Source organism: Ochotona princeps, chromosome 17 (genome assembly GCF_030435755.1).
Source record: "Ochotona princeps isolate mOchPri1 chromosome 17, mOchPri1.hap1, whole genome shotgun sequence".
Classification (NCBI taxonomy): Eukaryota; Metazoa; Chordata; class Mammalia; order Lagomorpha; family Ochotonidae; genus Ochotona; species Ochotona princeps.
In genome coordinates, this window is record NC_080848.1 from 29,126,358 (window position 1) to 29,140,023 (window position 13,666).

At 37.1% G+C, this 13,666-nt stretch overlaps 1 protein-coding gene across 6 annotated transcripts in view; it reads right to left on the reverse strand.

Annotated features, from left to right (window-relative positions):
• Positions 1-13,666, reverse strand: part of BCAS3 (BCAS3 microtubule associated cell migration factor) — a 546,677-nt gene that overhangs the window by 261,222 nt on the left and 271,789 nt on the right. For all 6 annotated transcript variants that reach the window (XM_058675591.1, XM_058675590.1, XM_058675592.1 and 3 more), the window contains 2 exons: positions 11,451-11,647; positions 7,331-7,428 (listed from right to left, as the gene is read on the reverse strand). In XM_058675591.1, the coding sequence (XP_058531574.1) occupies positions 7,331-7,428; positions 11,451-11,647 (295 nt within the window). The remainder of the gene's footprint in view (positions 1-7,330; positions 7,429-11,450; positions 11,648-13,666) is intronic.

Here is a 13,666-nt window from a genome sequence, read left to right on the forward strand (position 1 = left end):
TGGTAGTCTAACGGCTAAAGTCCTTGCCTTGCATGCGCCAGGATCCCATATGGGCACCAGTTGATATTCCAGCTGCTCCATTTCCCATCCAGCTGCCTGTTTGTTGTCTGGGAAAGCAAACTGAAGATGGCCTAAAGCCTTGGGACCTTTCACCCATGTGGGAGACCCTGAAGAAGCTCTTGGCTTCTGACTTCAGATCGACTAAGCTCTGAAGAAAAGTTCTGCAGAAAAACCACCATTTACAATTGAAGGGAAAAAAATGTGCAATGCACAAAACATTTTTTAAAAGGCGAAGGGTGATAACTGAATCTTTGTTCATCAAAATAAACCATTAAGAAAATGAAAAAAGGTGCAGTGCGATGGTTCAGTGGCTAAAATATTTCCTTGTAAATGTAGGGATCCCATATGGGTGCCGGTTCAGGTCCTGGTTGCTTCACTTCTTATCCAATTCCCTGCTTGTGGCTGAGGAAAGCAGTAGAGGATGGCCCAAAGCCTTGGGACCTTGGACCCGAATGAGAGGCCTGGAAGAAGTTCCTGGTTCCTGGCTTCAGACTGACTCAGATCTGGCCGGTGCAGGTACTTGGAAAGTGAACCAATGGATGGTGTTCCATTTTCAGGCTTCTAGCCTTGGCCTGGCACATCTCTGGCCATTATGGCAACTTGCAGTTGAATCAGTCTCTCTCTCTCTCTCTCTCTCTCTCTCTCTCTCTCTCTCTCTCTCTCTTTCTCTCACTTGTAAAAAAATGAAGGGTTTTTGTTTTGTTTTGTTTTAACGCAAGATGGTATAGTCATTTTAGTATATGTTTTGCACTTCCTAGTCAAGTTAACCTTAGGACCAAATGATTTCATTACTAGCTATGTACTCAAAAGAAATGTTCACAAATGTTTTTTTAAGAGAGACAGAGATCTATACTAATGTTTGTAGTAACTTTATAGATAACTCCCACAAAGCTGTAAGCAACAGGATATTGGATATATAAACTGTGACATATTCACATAATGGACTACTGTGCTGTAATACTAAAAATGAATTAGTGATATATGTAACATCTGGACGAATCTCACCATTACTAAGCTGAGTAAAAGGAATCAGTTATAAAAAAATAGATGGAATGATTCCAATTATATGACATTCAATATAAGCAAAGCTACTTTAGATGATAAAAAGTGGTTAACTCTAAGTCAGAGGTAGTATTAACTGAAAGGTATATCAGGGAACTTTCTGGATTGATGGAAATAGTCTATATCTTGATAAAAATGATGATTATATGGGCATAAAATGTTACTGAGTTATATGATTAATGTACATTTTTGCTGTAAACTATATCATAATCTTAAAAAAATATCTTCAGAGGTGATCCAAGTTACAGACTCATCAATATTTCAATAAGGAAAAGACTTCAGAAAGAACCTAGTTCAATTCTCTCATTTTATGGAAGAAAGCATTGGACTTTGAAGCAACTGGCTAAACAGTTAAGGAGAGCTGAGACTTGCACCAAAGAGACATCTCAGTGGCCATTACTCTTTCCATTATAAGAAGCTTCCAGAACAAGATTTTCCTCCGGAACAACTGTTTTTCACTTCATTTGCTTTGGCTTTTCTATAACACTTCTGAACCACATCCAGGGGAACATAACACTAGCGGATTGGGTGAAGTCCTAGGCTAGTCTTTCACCATCCACTGGAAGGACTACTTGATTGAGAGGGACTCTGGTCGTGGCACCTATAAACATAAGCCTCTGAAGCTCTTGGACACAATTTAAAATAGTGTGGCACCAACAGTTTGACACTTACGTCACTAAGACAAATGGAATTCCCGGCTCAGACTTAAACAATTTCTAATGCTAGTCCCCAGTGCTGTCCCCTACCCAGCACGATCTCGGGCAACAGATGAAATAAACAGCTCAGCTCTGAAGGAGGGATGTAAGTAACAAAGGCAAAGGGAAAAGTTGGGTCTGTTGCTCAGAAAGTCCCACATCAATTTGTGGTATCCCAATCAAACAACAGTGGGGAAATTCCCCCACAATTCCTTTTCCAAACTCAAAGGAAAGACTTAGTCACGTCACAGACCTTGTGCTTACAATGGAAAATAACATAGGCGAGGTTTCAGAGGACACAAAAACTTATTTAAAGAAGCAATGTGTCATTAGAAGAAACATTGCTAACAACTTCTACTTCTGTTTGCCAACTCTTCATCTTCAAAAGGGGGAATCTTTTTTTTTTCCTTAATTGTTCTGAGCTAAATTTTTCCAAATTGTTAACTTAGCATGATCTTCTACCATCCTATAAATGTTAGAAACAAAAATCAGATGAATATTTACATTGTAACATGATGGAGATGTAACGGAGCACTTTTCTTTCGGACAAATCAAGTTTTTTCCTTACATCTTAAATCCCTATAGGTGACTTCTGATTTTTTATAGATAGTCAGTAATGTGAAGATTAAACAAATTTAATGCACACTCTTCCTGATTTCTAGTAGAAAAGCCAGTCTAAATATCTAAGCTTGAATATTTTTCCCCCTAAGGGATTATTCACAGGTAAGGAATGAGCCTTCTTTTAATTTTACTCCATCCTTAATCCTCTTACTGATCCCACACATGCTCAAGATACATGCCAGAGTTTTTTGGTCACTTTATTTGAACTTTGTTAATTGAAAATCACATCATTTACTGAGAGAAATAACCCAATTTTTTATTTGTTTTTTTTCTATTTTTTAATTTTTTATTTACTTTTGTTATTATTTTTTATTATTTTTTCATTTTTAACCCAATATTTCTAAAGCATTTTATATCCTTCATTCTAGAGAAATATTTCTGAAAATAAATTCATCATATCATTGTCAAAAAATGTAGAAGAAAGCACTGAATAAAAAACCTTTTTACAGATGTCAAAAAATGTCTCAGCATAAAAAAATCATTTGTTGAAGGTTTCAGCAAAGTTTAAGATCAACTTTTGTCACTCAAACCTAGTTTTAAGATCACAGATCAACCTGGCCACACCATAACAGGATGAATGGCATCTCTTACAGAATCTTACTGCCAGCATCTCTGTGTCTCTGACACAATGACTAAGTTGGATGGCTTCAGGTTAGGAAGCAACTGCAGATTCAAGAATACTTTAGAAACTTCATGGGAAATGGAATTAAAACATAAGTTTGGTGCCGGAGTTCTGGCATCATGTATGAATTTAGGATCACATCTTAGCTGCTCCACTTACAATTATCTTAGCTGCTCCACTTACAATTGAGCTCCTTGCTAATGGCCCAGGAAAGTAGGGTAAGATGATGCAAATGCTTGGGTCCCTGTCTCCGGGTGGGAAACACTGAGGACACTGGGATTCTAGCCTTATCTGTCAAAACCCTGGCCATTACGGTCATCTAGGAATGACCCAGAGGATGTAAGATAGCTTTTTCTGCCTCTCCCTGTGAGGTTCAGCCTTTTAAGTTAGTAAATATTAAGTCAAGAGAAAAATGTGTCTTATGGAAAACTATGCTTGTATTTCAAACATTTCTGCATTAAGACAAACTTATCCTTTAATTCCACTTTCCATGAACTCTTTGAAGTCCCTCATAATCCTTAGAAATAGTCCCCCTGCTGCCATGCATCAGAACAATCTATATAAGTTAAAAGGAAACCTAAGAATGTCCACTCGGCACAGATGTGAGGGTAAGATAAAACGAAAACTGGTCAAAAAAGAATTGTTTTTTTAAAACAAGATTTATTTGTATTTTTATTGCAAAGTTGAATATACAGAGAGTAGGAGAGCCTGAGAGGAAGATCTCCCGTCCAGTGATTCACTCCCCAAGTGACCGCAATGGCCGGTGCTGTGCCAATCCAAAGCAGGGAGCCAGGAGCCTTCTCCAGGTCTCCCACAAGGATACAGGGTCCCAAGGCTTTGGGCTGTCCTCAACTGCTTTCCCAGGCCACAATCAGGGAGCTGGGGAAGTGGAACTGCCCGGATTAAAACTGGCACCCATATGGGATCCCGGGCTGTTCAAGGTGAGGACTTTAGCTGCTAGGCCACACCGCCAGGCCCGAAATGTTGATTTTTTTTTACAATTAAAACACTAAATAATTTGTAAGATATTGGAGAATCTATTAATTTATTAATTTTAGGAGATATTCTCTGAACAACTAATTTTTCTAATACATCAAAATTATTTTTATAGAAGAAATCGTAACTGCTTTCATTTTATTAATTTTATAATAATCATGTTTAACATTTGACACATCAGCCCTTTAAACACAAATAGTTCTGGAGCCCAGCGCAGTGGCCTAATGGCTAAAGTCCTCACCTTGAATGCACCGGGATCCCATATGGACGCTGGTTCTAATCACGGCAGCTCTGCTTCCCATCCAGCTCCCTGCTTGTGGCCTGGGAAAGCAGTTGAGGACGGCCCAAAGCTTTAGGACCCTGCACCCACGTGGGAGACCTGGAAGAGGTTCCAGGTTCCCGGCTTCAGATTGGCACAGCACAGGCCATTGCGCTCACTTGGGGAGTGAATCATCGGATGGAAGATCTTCCTCTCTGTCTCTCCTCCTCTATGTATATCTGACTTTGAAACAAAAATAAATAAAACTTTTTAAAAAATAAATAAAAATAAAAAATCAACATTTCTTCTCTTGAAATGCAAAAAATACAATGGTTAATTTTGCCAACTTGATGGAATTGAAGAATATGAAATCTGGAAGGTTATTATTTTGAGTGAAAGTGTTTCCGAAGGAGATTAGCACGTGGGTGAGACTGTACGAGATAGGGAAGGCCAGCCCTCACTGTGTGGGGGGCCTGGACAACACAAATGCACAAAGTGAGTACATCTTTTCCTTCAGATATGAGATATGCCTCAGACATTAGGACTCGGGTTCTGCTGGTTTTTGATGAGGACTCTCACGAAGGTTTTCAGCCTAGATCTGAGAGTTCTAAACTCCAGAAAGTAATTACATAAAAGATCATTATACAAACATCAAGTTTAATACAGGAAAACTGTCACTAAAACAAATGAGCAGTTATAATATGTGACACAGCAACAATCAAAAATGCATGAAAATGAATAAAAACCTGAAGTTTAACAGCCTAATACAGAAGGCACCACCCTGGATGTCTCTAAACAACAGGCAACCAAACATCTAAATAGCTTCTTCCTAATATGCATCTAACTCCAATACGTGGGTCATAATCAGAGATGGACTTCCTGATTCAGAGGCAATTATAAAAATTTATTAGATTTTTTTTAAATTGGAGAATCTGAAATGGAATTTTCCCATGAACATTTTTCCATAGAGAACACAAATCATTTAGAGTCTTATCTTGTAAAATATCAGTAGAAAAACAATTCTTTTAAAAACGCAAGACCTATTAGAGGCTCCATATCAAAACATTATTCACTTAAAAAATGTGTTGAACAACATATAATCGCATTCAGAAATGGCAGAAATTACTGAAGTTTTAGCTGAAGACATATTTATTTCCTGTTTTATATGGATAGAATGTATATTTGTTAAATATATTTTAACTAAAAGTTTAATCACTAATCTCCATTGGAGCTTCTTCAGCTCAAAAGTCAGAGGGAGCAGCACCCATTTTTCATTACTTTAACTGCCTTTCAGTAAGAATTTCTGGCCTTGCACACTGAAAAATGACCTAAAAGTGTAATTATAGCTTCGGTACTCAATCCTTTCCCTCTTCAAGTGATAGATACTCAGACACTCAGACCCACACAACATAGCCGTGGTAGAAATTCAGGTAAAACACAGGTAAATGTCTAATTTTTTATCTAAACATGAACTTACAATCTCTGCAATAGATAAAAAAAAAAAACAGGACACAACAATTCAGTGAAATTCCTTTAGGCTGCATAAGACAAATTTAAATAGAGGTAAAATTGTTCAATCCAGAGTAGAATACTGAACACATCAGCTTTTAAAAGCACAGGGCAACTTCTTTGGCAACAGGTTCTGCCGGTTGCTGTTCGCTTGTCAATCTAATGTCAATATTGTGGTAGTTTTTAAAAAACTCAACAAGGTCTGTAATTGCAATCTTAAATAAAAGACTTCAGGTTAAAACACACAGCATTTCTAAGATTCATAATTTTAAACTAGCATTACAGACCAGCAAAATTTTCAGGCTGAGATTGCTGATTTATTGTTTAAGTTACCTATCTCAGTATTTTACTCAATGTTTCTGTGCTTATTTCCAGGAAATAAAACATGACTGACAAGTCAAAGCAGAGAAACAGGTATGAGTTGTCCAAAGAAAAGTCTACCTTAAGAATTAAGGCATAATCTCTGAATGTGAGCAGCTCAATGGACACAAGGTACAATACACTGATCAAATATTCAGAAACCAAAGAAAACCCATTAACTTGCAAATTTAAAATATACCCAGAGACAGAGCCAGAAGCAGAAGCTATGGTCTTTGAAAAACGACCTTCACAAATCAGTTTTGTGTTTGTTTCTATTTTCTTTCACAGTTTAAGCCTCAATCAAATCAAGCAGTCTCTAGGGATTTTGAAATCGCTATAGATTAAAATCCTCTGACTCAACTGTTTGACTAATGCCGAGCATTTAATAATTCTACTTGCGAGAGACTTTTTGGGATGAAATCCTGATCTGTGCTATCTTCTGATATTTCCCAGCTGCACAATAACGGAACGCATCACTGTCTTTATACTCTTGATGACTTGTCTTAGAGATGAGGAAATACATTATTACCAACAGACCTATTATTTAGCTGGCCTCTCTGAAAATGCTTTTTCCAGTACTAAAATAGCAGCCATCACTTACAAAGGCTCTCCCACCAGGTACTAACAGTACATATTCATAGCTGGGCTCCAGGGATAGGAAATTAATAAATATGATAGATAGAACAGAGCTAAGTTAATGAATTTCTAAACTTCATGCTTTAAATAATAAAACCATTCAAGTCACAGCATTTGGACTCTCTGCTTCCACAGATCAGACACTTTGATACTCAACAGGTTGAGTAAATTGAATCCATACATTGTATTTACGTTCTCTGTCAAGGTTGCTTCTCCACATTTTAATGATCAAAGGCAAAGCAGTCATCGACTCTGTAGCCTTCAATACATGTTCATTATTACATCTAATCAAGTGCCAACTCCACCACATCATTTACCTATCTTAAGAAGGTAAAATCAATGGCCGTGTTTAGCAACAAATAAATGCACATTACTGTATTAAATACACACACACACACACACGACACAGATGAAGAAGACGAATACAGATTATTCTCTCTATCCATACAAGAAAAATAACTGAAGAACACCAAGAACTAGCCAGTAAATATTTTGGAGATGGCTTTCTACCTGAGGCAGCATCAATCACTGTGGAAATTCCCCTTCGATCAGAAACTGGACGGGAGGACCCTGGCATGCTGACTGGGTCAGAGCGGACGGGTTGGATCCTGCAATGCAATTTAATTCACATATGTTACTGGCATCACAACTGTCACATACTACACCAGACCTTAAATCAGGCATATTAGAATAGCCCAATCCATTAAAAACCATTCATTTTAAAACAAACTGGGGGCTGCACTCCCCAAATAATACACACAGCTAAAGCACTACAAATATATATATTTTTCCATCTTAGACCCTTATTACTTACCTTTTTGTATTACTCAGGAGATTTTTTTAAGTAAGAGGATGAAAGGTGATGTTAATTTATGGGAATCAAATAAGTGCAATGACAGTGTTATCTGAGGACATATTTGAAGCCGTCTAAGAATCTTCAAATTCATAAATGGCATTATAGCCAGTAATCAGTTCCATAAAAGGCAGCATCATATAAGATGAAATTTTGAAAATGTTCCCTACAAATTAATAATGAAATTTACTTTATATATGACAATAAGCACAGGATAGCAAAGCTGTGTTGTGGCTATAGGGATATTAGACAGGATCATTACTAACTAATAAAATTACCTACATAAAATTACCACCAGAAATAAGAAACAAACAGAACCTTCACAAAATGGAAAATTACTACCTGTAATTTCAAACTGCACCATGATGACAAAAGTACAAATAGCAAGTCTCTAACTCCTTCACAATAAATACTATCAACCTTCAAGTATTTATGATTGGAAAGGATTTGTGCCTCTCTGGATGTCAGTATCCAAATGGGATCCTAGGATTAATTCCCATGGGTACTGAGGGATGATTGTAACAGGATATGAATACAGAAAGAAGAAAAGAAGTACACTTTAAGCTCAGGACTAGAACACACAGAACCTTGGATTTGTGGCTGAGGATGATAAACACAGCATTTCTTCATGTGCATGAATTGTGTAAGGGGTAGAGTTCATCAATGGTATTTGTGGAGAATAAGAAGTTGATAAGTAATATGGAATATATTATAAAAACTTGAAATGCCAAGTAGAAACTGTAGACAGGGAGCAGCTACTGAAAGCACAGTTTGAATGGATGTTTGTTTGCTGTGGAAAAGAAAGAAATAGAAGAGAGCTACAAGATAAACAGTTGATGCAATACTTGAAATTGAAAATACTGAAATACAAACATTTATGACTGTTATGGAGTACTACCCAATATTCCAATCCCCAAGCTTATGTTTCTAAACCAGTGATGAGACACCCATTGCATCTTGGCAGTAGTGAATCCATTCTGGGATAAGCAAGCCTAAGCAAATTAAGGCCAGAAGGAAGATGGTTTATTTGAAATTTCAGGAAAAGAAGTTTTTCAGTTCTTGAATTTAGACTATTTAATATGATCAATTCATACAAAGCAAAACCCCATCTGATCCAAACAACTTCTGTGGGTTAATAAATTTGCAATGCTAATTCAGTATATGCTGAGCCTGAATAACACCAGGCTATGGGTTGTGGATGGGTGAGACTGGGCACAAAATAAGATTGGCTATAAACTGAAGTAATGAAGATGGGAAGCAGGCATATGCAGGTTTATCCTATTATTTTCTTAAATTAACATGTACTTCAAGTTTTCCATAATTAACAAAATTTAGGGATGACAAATGTTATAGTAATAAATAGTGGGAATAGGTTTAAAAGATTGTGAATATACTAAAAACCATTGAAGTACATAGATTAAAAATGCTAAATTCTATTTTATATGACATTTATATCAATCAAAAAGGAATATAACTGCAAACAATTTCTGAGAGGGTCTTCACGAGTTGAAACCATATCTGATTCCTTTATGAAAAACACTTATACTGCCTACCTCCCATTTTGTTCAGGACATTGATAGGCAGATTATCATGGTACTATATATTCTAAGTGGCATTTTTATGAGGGAGAGGGCAAGGTACAAGGTGTTAAGGAACACCTGAGAGGGGGAAAAAGCCTAAGCAAGTACCTCACAATTTAAAAGAGAAAGGAAGGCACATGTCACTGGGTATAGGCCTCAAGATCAGCAGATGAAGCAGAGGGCAGAGGATGGCATGGAGTGAAAGTAAGCACAGAAAGGAGGAAAGCATAAAAAATTGAGTTTCCAGTAGGAATCTATGTAGGAAAAGGTACTAAAAAGGTCACCTAAAGTAAATGTGCATCAAATCTGAATTTCCCATTCAAACTGAGCCATAATGGGGTTAAGGTTGTAACCAAGATTCCAACTAAGCTTATGTGCCCAAATTATAAAATCAACTTACAAATACAATCAAGAGAAATTTATTGATATGACTTCTACTATAGAATTACCTAATAGCTAGTAACTTGGACAACATTCTCATTAAAAATAAACAATTTAAATTCATTTAGATAAAAAAAATGCTGGGGCTCTTTTGTATAACAAGAAGCCCCTGAGGAAAATTCTAAGAGGTTTTAGGAGTGTAGCTAAAGAAAACATCAGAGATAAAGAGTAACTAAGTTGGGGAAGCAAGAAGCAATATAAAAAGCAAGTTCAGTTAGGGCCAACTGACAAGAAATGTGGTTCTTCATATGTTCTTGGTGGGAAGGAGATGGAGTGGAAAGTTTCAAGAGGTACTCTGGAATAGAAGCCCTGTACCTTAATGAAGTATGAGATTTGTGGCTGAGAGAAAAGGAGATGTCAATATGCAACTGGAATATATTTTCCAATTTTTTAATCTAAAGATTCGATTTTATTAATTACACATTTATATATAGCAGGGGACAGGGAGAAGGAGATAATGAGAGAGAGGGAGAGTGAGAGAGAGAATCTTCCACCTACTAGTTCACTCCTCAAATGACTGGAAGAAGTGCTTGGCAAGACCTAAAGGCTGGGCAAGACACGAGCCAGGAGCTTCTTCTAGGTATCCTTCATGTGTACAGGTGCCAAACACTTGAGCCATCTTTTCACTGCTTTCCCTCCTTTAGCAGGGAGTTAGATTGCAAATGGAGCAGCTGAGACTTGAAAAAGTTCCCACATGGGATGTCAGCTTTGCAGGTGGCAGCTTCACACACTATGCAACAGAGATGGCTCTAGGTTTAATTTTTTTGTTTTTTGGTTTTTTCCCAATAACTGTTAAAAAGAAATACAAGCAAAATTCATATGGTTGCTTTGCATTCAAATCAAGATGGGCAAATTTTTGAAGACAAGGTAAGCATGATTATATCGCATTAGACCCAGCTTTTCATTGTCACTAGAGTCTAGATGCAACAAACTAAAAGCAAACAGGAGACCATAGAAGCCTAAACCTTCAAAATTCCATGAAACAGAACTGATTAGTAAGGGCAGAAGTTTGATTCAGCAGTTATACCCTGTAAGATGCCTGTATGCCATTTCATTGTACCTGGGTTTGAATCCTGACTTTACTTCAATACCAGCTTTCTGTTAATCTACACTCTGAGAGGCAGAGGGTAATAGTTCATATCAATGGGTCCCTGCCACCCATGCGTGAAATCCAGATTTGAATTGCTGGCTCCTGACTTTTTCCTGACCCAGCCCCAGCCCCAGCCGCAGATGTCACATGCAGCTAGGAAATAAAGATAGATGGGCGATCTCTGTCTTTCTGTCCCTTTTTCCCTTAGTTTCTCTAACTTTCATATATGTTAAAAACAAATTCTAAAAATAAAAAATATGGATGATAAATAAATGAATTTACAGCAATTTTTTATCCGAAAAAGGGAGTTGCAGGACTCGGTGAAATGCAAAAATTAAATTTAATCGAAAGATGATGTTAACTTCAGAAATATCAGGAAAAAAGGACTTGATCAGGCTTCAAGCAGTTAGAAATGAGTAAGGCATAATGAGTTAGGATATAAACAGAATATTGAATATTAGATTTAGATAAAATATAAGATGAAATACAAATCTTTGCTGTAGGGAATGAGATTCCATTTTATATTCCCCAAGTAATGACAGAGAATCACACATAAAAGTACATGCAGTGTGTAACATGGTACTCAGGCAAAAAAAGGAAACATAACTATTACCTGGGATTCTCATCTCATATCATTCAAATTACTTCCTAGTTTTTATCTCTTACCTCAGGCTGTTGAGATCTAGATCATCAGTATCAAAATCCAAAAGGGGCTGTGGAGTGTCACTCGGACCATGAGACTGCAACACCGATGAACTAGATGATATGACTGTGGTTTGGCCTGAAGGGTGTATGGTTTTGAACTGGAACTGTGGCCCCATCCACAGACGTCTATGGGGTCCAGTGTGTGTTACGATTTCAACCTGGAACAGAGTAGGAATCATGGTTAAATGTATTATGACCTTCCTTGGCAACCTTTCACAATCCCCTCTTGCTTCTCTCAACACTCTTCTTCAAGCAACCCACTTAAATCAAAGGGTCAGAGCACTCACTTTAAGAAAGTGATGATATTCATACAAGGTATGCATTAATATCTCTCTACTGATTTTCACCAACATTGAAAAGGATAGTATTTACCTATACATGAAAAGGTTCATACACAACACAAAAGCCTCAAGAAAGCAAAGGGACAAGTTGTTTCCCTTATATAACCAGCAGTAGTTCCACAGGTCCTACCTTTCCACTCATTCTAGATAGTGCTTACCATGTTATGGGCATGCATTCAATATTACACTTATTATTCCACAGATTAAAAGTAATTCTTTCATAGGGGATCAAGTTCATAACAAACGTGAAGTTGTTCTTGAACCAGCCAAGGAAAAGAAAAGGTCTGAAATAATTTTTAACACCAAACACCAGCTTCTTTTTAAAACTGAATATTGGGATAGCTACTAAACTGCTCTAAAGATTTCAAATATCCATGGAATAAAAGGAGAAAATAGTATGTATTTTTTCCTCAAACTGGAATTTTTGCTCTCAAAATATTGATTCTTAGAAATCACTTCTCAACTGCCCACGGATACTGACACAGCATTTTGTGTGCAGCAAAAGACTAATATCAAAATTCTTTCTTAATTTCATGCCTTATGGAAGGGACAGGAAATGTTGCCAAAGTTATATTAGACACTGCAAAGATGAAGCAGCAAGTACATGACAATGGGCAAAACTTGCATGTACTCATATTTCATGCTTTAACAAATGACCAACTTGCATAATACACAAATATGCAAACATTTGGTGCAAGTCTACTGTATTTCCAATGTTTTTTCCATGTTACACCCATGATTGTGCAAATGTTTCATGGAATTAACATCCCGTGTGCCTTGAGTTTTGCCTGAGTCCTTCTATATTTAATAACATATCTCTAATTGCAAAGATTAATTCTTAACAAAACATAACTGAAAAGGTTCACAGAGTACAGCTCTATGTGAGCATGAAAGGAAAAACACAACATAGTTTGGAACAATACTCATATTCCCACTAATCATGGGGAGAAAAAATACTTAGATTGAGGACAGTGAATTCTGATTCACACAGTTGTATTCAGCAATGCAAATTAGGCCACAGATAATGCATTCTGTATGTTTTAAGCTCAAGACCATCAGTGTCACAGGGCCGAGAGGTAAACAGATGCCTCTGCAATTTCACTGAGGCGATGGCCAGATGTTCTAGTTCACTCTCCTGTTGAGTGCAGGACAAACATATTGTACATACTTTCACACTGACAGCACACATTACCCCTTTTTTCTAACTGAAAAGATAAAGTGAAGGGCAGTGGTTTATTTGCCAGCATTCTCAGAAATTTTCATTATGGGAAAAAAATCCACAAGCATTTTGGATTTACTTTGTGGTGTTATCAGGAAAATTAAAAAATAAAACATATGAATTTCCCTATGCTAGGAACTGATGTATAGACTGCTCACAATCTCCTGTAGGTACTCTGGGGGTATGATTCAATGAATTCATGGCCTAGAAACTGATTCTCCAGTTTTCAGATTCACTTTAGTTTTTTAAGCTAACCTTCCCTGAGAAAGTAATGGAATGATAAATGGTCCCTACTTTTTCTGAGGCATCTATCTGATGAAAAGCCACCAGACTAGTAATCAGAGACAGGTCATTAACTTCACCAAATGACGTCAGACTAAAAGCAGACATAACAGCATCTGTAATGAAGCCACTTGCAATCTCACCATTTTGAAATCTGCCCAGGTATCTTTTATTTCAAAGCCCTGGAGATGAAGACAGTTTTACCTGGCAAGGGGAGGATTGGTCAGTTAAAGATGTTCCAGGACTGGTTCAGAGATTACCAAAACAACTTCAGAGGAGTTTAGGAAACCCACTCATGCATCATTAGAGCCTAGGCAGAGTATACCATCCAACTT